The sequence below is a fragment of the Corvus brachyrhynchos genome, unplaced genomic scaffold, assembly GCF_000691975.1.
Source record: "Corvus brachyrhynchos isolate BGI_N302 unplaced genomic scaffold, ASM69197v1 scaffold1103, whole genome shotgun sequence".
Classification (NCBI taxonomy): domain Eukaryota; kingdom Metazoa; phylum Chordata; class Aves; order Passeriformes; family Corvidae; genus Corvus; species Corvus brachyrhynchos.
In genome coordinates this window covers 237,022-242,236 of record NW_008236980.1, presented here as the reverse complement: position 1 = coordinate 242,236, position 5,215 = coordinate 237,022, and the positions used below count along the sequence as shown (strand labels likewise).

Here is a 5,215-nt window from a genome sequence, read left to right as displayed (position 1 = left end):
AACCGGGACCCCTGTGACCCCTGGGCCACCCCAGGGTGTCGCAGGCCCCGCCACCATCCCGGTGTCCTTGCAGGAGGTGCCCATGGAGAGCGCCCCTGGCTCAGCAGCCTGGGCCATCCGTGCCGTGTCCCTGGAGAGCTCCGTGTCCCCCGCCGAGCCCGTGGCCCGCGTCCTCTTCCATCTGCAGGGGCCTGACTGGATGCCCGGGAAGCGGGATCACGCCAGGGTCTGGGATCATCCCAAGGACTGGGATCACCCTGAGGTCCGGGACCACCCTGGGGGCCAGGGTCACCCCAGGGACTGGGATCATCCCAGGGAGCAGGACCACCCTGGGGTCCGTGATCACCCCAGGAACTGGGATCACCCTGGGGATCATGACCACCCCAGGGACCAGGACCACCCTGAGCAGCGGGACCACCATGGAGTCCAGGATCACTCCAAAGACCGGCACCACCCTGGTATCCACAATCACCCCAAGAACTGGGACCACCCCAAGGACCGGGACCACCCTGTGCAGCAATACCACCCTGAGAACTGGGATGCCCCAATGGATTGGGATCACTCCAGAGCTCGGGATCTCCCCTGCGTCACCCTCCATGCCCACCAGCGCGGGCGGGTGGCCCGGGGGACGTGTCACCTGCAGGTCAGTGCCACCCTGGGGACCTTGGGGACCCACAGCTCCCCCCCACCCTAATCCTGGGATCCCCTCTCTCCTCCAGGCCCCGCTGGGCGTGTGCGTAGTGGAGCTGGAGATTCCTCCACGCTGGTTCTCCCCTGGATCTCTCCATTCCCACCGGAGCCACCGGCGAGATTCCGACTCCATGGAGCCTCCGGAGCGCCCAGAACTGGCTGAGCTGCGCTACAGTGTGGGGGAGTGCGGGGACCGGGAGCGGGAGGCTCCCAGATTCCTGGGAATGCTGGAGCTGCGGCTGGGAGAGCCGGAGCGGCAGCAGGAGGTGCGGCTGGACGAGAAGGTGCTGCTGCGTGTCCCCAGTGTCCCCCTGCGGCCCGGGCAGCGCTTCACAGCCACCATTGCCCTGCGCCACAACTTCACCGCCGACAGCCTGACCCTGCGGTGAGAGCGGGGACAATGGGGACACCGGGACAGTGTGGGAATCTGTGTGACATTGTGTGGCAGTGTGTGGCATGGTGTGACTGTGAGTGACACTATGTGGCAGTCAGTGACATTGTGTGGCAGTGTGTGGCTGTGAGTGACACCGTGTGACTGTAAGTGACACTGTGTGGCTGTGTGTGACATTGCGTGGCAGTGTGTGGCAGTATGTGACACTATGTGACAACATTTGGCACCATGTGACACTGAGCGATATTGTGTGACAGCATCTGACAGTGTGTAACGCCATCAGACCCTGTGTGGCATTTTGTGACACTGTGTGACACTATTTGGCACCATCTCACAGTATCAGACACTGTGTGACACTGTGTGACTGTGAGTGACACTGTGTGACACCATCTGACAGGATCTGACACTGTGTGACACTGTGTGACTGTGAGTGACACTGTGGGGCACCGTCTGACACCATGTGACACCATCTGACACTGTGTGACACCATCTGACACTGTGTGACACTATGTGACACTATGTGACACTGTGTGACACTGTGTGACTGAGTGACACCGTGGGACACCGTGTGTCCCCACAGGATCAAGGCCAAGAAGGGCCTGCAGGTGGTCTCCGTGCGCCCTGCAATTCCCAGCGCCTGGAGCGCGCACCTGGAGCGTTCCCGTGGTCCCAAGCACTCCACGGCCGTGGTGATGTGCCGGCGGCTCGGGGACATGCCTGCCATCCCTGACAGCTCCAGGTAGGGAATATCCCAGTGCTCCCATCCCAGCGGGAATTGCGGGTTGCTCCACCCTGATTCCGGTGCGCTGCTGCAGGGTGTCTGAGCCGGCTGCGTTCCTGCACCTGGATGTGGCTGTGGAAAACGGGACAGGGGGACTGGCGCCAGCGCGGCCCCTCACGTGGCAGGTGGAGTATCCTGGCCAGGATCCTGAGGCGCAGAAGGACAAACTGGTCTGGGAAATCCAGGTGTCGGAGCGGGACATCCGCGCCCTCGTCCCGCTGGTGCAGGTGGGTGCCCCCATCCCGTTCTGGCCCTCCATCCCGTGGGAAGCGCCTGCTCATCCCGCTGTGCTTCCAGGAGCTGGAGATCCTGAACACGGCGCCGCTGACTGGGATCCCCCGCGTTATCCCGGTGAAATTGGTGGCTGTGGAAGCAGGGGGTGGAGTGTCCGAGCTCACGGATCCCGTGGGATGCGAATCCGCTGACAAGCAGGTGCTGCAGGTGAGTCCTGCTGTCCCCTCGTTATCCTGCCTCACCTGGGAGATTCCTATGGAATTCTATGTGCCCTTGCAGGTGTCGGATTCCTGTGACCTGGTGTTCGTGGGGGGCAAGGAGAGCCGGGGGGCGCGGGGGGCCCGCGTGGATTTCTGGGCGCGCCGGCTGCGGGCGGAGCTGAGCTTCTCCGTTTGGGCTCCGCTGCTCCCACTCCGTGTCCAGCTGGGAGATCCCGTCCTGGAGCAGCTCCGCGGCTGGAGACTGCCTGGGGGGCCTGACAGGTGAGGCCTGCGGAATGGGATGGTGGGAAAAAGGGGAGACAGGAATGGGGCGGAGAGCTGACATGTGGGGATGCATCGCTGAGTCCCCATGTACTCCTGTGTCCCGGGATTCCCATCACCCTTTCCTGGAATCCCTGTCACCCTGTGCCATGATCTTCTGCCCTGGGATCCCTGTTCCCCTGTCCTGAGACTCCTGTCACCCTGTCCTACAATCCCTGTTCCCCTGCCCCTTGGTGACACTTGTCACCCCATCCTGGGACTCTTGTCACCCTGTCCCGCTGTTCCCAGTGGCACGGTGGAGTCCGAGGACCCCGCAGAGGAGCCGGAGCGGCGGGCGCGGGGCTGCCGGCCCCAGTTCCAGCGCACGGGGCTCCGTGTCCTGGCGCACTTTGTGGCCCACCCTCTGGATGGTGGCCGTCACCTGTCCTACCTGCCTGGCCCCGAGTGGCTCCTGGATGTCACCCACCTGGTGGCCACCCGGACCCGTGTCCAGGACCCACGCGTGGCCTCGCTGGAAGAGGGGGCCGTGGTGGTGGGCCGGGAGCCCGGAGTAACCTCTGTGGAGGTAAAGGGGGTTGTTTGTGGGAATTTGGGGAGTCCTGGGAGGATCTGGTGGTGTGGAAAGGTTGCAGGGATGGAGTTGGGGGGCTGGGAATGATCCCAGAGGGAGCTGGGCAGGATACAGAGGGGGAGGGAACTGAGGGGCTGGGACAGGATGGGAAGGGGACACAGTGGCCGTGAGGAAGGTTGGGGGACTCACAACGTGCTTCCAGGTGCGCTCCCCGCTCTCCGACGCCATCCTGGGGGAGCAGACGCTGGTGGTGTCCGAGGAGAAGGTGACGGTGACAGAGCTCCGCGCCCAGGTGGTGGCCGGGCTCTCCTTATCCCTACGGACACAGCTGGATCATCCTGGCATGGTCACCGCCACCGTCCTGGGGACGCCCACCCTGCAGGTCCTGAAGCAGGTGAGATGGGTGGGGGATCCCCCCGGTGTCCCTGGTGTCCCCCAAACCTCTGCCATCCCACTTGTCATCCCGCCAGGAAGCCACGCTGTCCGTCTGGCTGTCCTTCTCCGACCGCACGCTGGCCCCGCTGGAGCTCTACGGGTGGCACGACGTGGCCTTGACCGTGACGTCCCTCGACCGCGCCATCGCCACTGTCAGGGGGCTGAGGGCGCCATGTCTGGGGAAGCGGTGACCGTGGGACAGAGGGACCCCGCGGGCGTGGGGCCGGCGGCCACCAAGCTCCAGGGGTCTTCCTCGGAGGAAGACGAGGAGGAAGGCTATGGACGCAACCGCGCCGGCATGGAAGAGGAGGAGGAGGAGGAGGAGGAGGAGATGGTGAAGGCTCCGGAGCGGGTGACCGACCTGGGGGCGCCATGTCTGGGGAAGCGGTGACCGTGGGACAGAGGGACCCCGCGGGCGTGGGGCCGGCGGCCACCAAGCTCCAGGGGTCTTCCTCGGAGGAAGACGAGGAGGAAGGCTATGGACGCAACCGCGCCGGCATGGAAGAGGAGGAGGAGGAGGAGGAGGAGGAGATGGTGAAGGCTCCGGAGCGGGTGACCGACCTGGAAATCGGGATGTATGTGCTCCTGGGAGTCTTCTGCCTCTGCATTTTCATCTTCCTCGTCAACTGCATCTTCTTCGTGCTCCGCTACCAGCAGAAGGAGCTGCCCGAGCCGGGTGGGGCCCCCTCGGCCCCACAACCCCACAACTGGGTCTGGCTGGGCACTGACCAGGAAGAGCTGAGCCGGCAGCTGGATCGGCAGCAGATGGATCGGCAGCAGCTGGATCGCCGGCAGCCAGAACCCCTGGCACCCCCGGGCCCCTCCTGCGGCTGCGGGAGTCCCCCGGGCTCCGGCGAGGACGGGGCTCCCCCCGGCTCCCCGGCTCCCGGAGCGCCGCCGCCCCGCAAGGAGGGATCGGCTCCGGGCGGCGGCCGCAGGAAGCGGGTGGAGTTTGTCACCTTCGGTCCCCCCCGCGTCCCCGAGGAGCCTCCCCCGGCCGCCCCCCACGTCCAGTCCATCCTGGTGGCCAGCGAGGACGACATCCGCTGGGTGTGCGAGGACATGGGGCTGCGGGATCCCGAGGAGCTCCGGAGCTACATGGAGAGGATCCGCGGCAGCTCCTGACCCCAAGGGGGCGACTCCCGGCCCCCCCCAATTCCCGGGCAAACCAGTAAGGGCCCGACCTCCTCCCCGTGCCGCGCTGGGGGGACACCGACCCCCCCTTCCCAGCGGGATGTGCCGGGGACCACTGGTGGCCTCCTGGGACCGCCCCGAGGCGCCCACAGAAGGTGAGGGGGAGGGGGGTCTCCCAGCCCCGTCCTTGCGGGATCCCGGCGGCACCGGGGAGGAATTTGGGATGCTCTTACTGCTTTGGGTCTCATTGCGACATGGTGTTCATAGTGGTGATGATGATGGTGGTGATGATTCCTGTGGTCTGATCCCGGGGAGGATCCCGTATCCCCCCCACCTTCACCCCGGCCACCCATCCGTTTTGTACACATTTTTTTACCGGGAACGCCCGGGAAGGGGCTGCCAGGGACTGGTATTTATGGAAAATTTTTAATTCTGACGTTGTTACAAAAATAAAGTATTTAAAAAAAAAAAATTGGCAGTCCCCTCCCCCCCCCCCC

General features: G+C 64.9%; 1 protein-coding gene across 1 annotated transcript; it reads left to right on the top strand.

Annotated features, from left to right (window-relative positions):
- Positions 1 to 6: 6 nt before the first annotated feature.
- Positions 7 to 5,185, top strand: TMEM132A (transmembrane protein 132A). The gene is given in 11 exon segments (XM_017728648.1): positions 7 to 643; positions 720 to 1,075; positions 1,662 to 1,820; positions 1,897 to 2,089; positions 2,160 to 2,303; positions 2,376 to 2,578; positions 2,867 to 3,143; positions 3,352 to 3,543; positions 3,620 to 3,758; positions 3,789 to 3,885; positions 3,887 to 5,185. Coding segments are annotated over 11 exon segments (3,144 nt in total). The 5' UTR covers positions 7 to 82; the 3' UTR covers positions 4,710 to 5,185.
- The last annotated feature ends 30 nt before the right edge of the window (positions 5,186 to 5,215 follow it).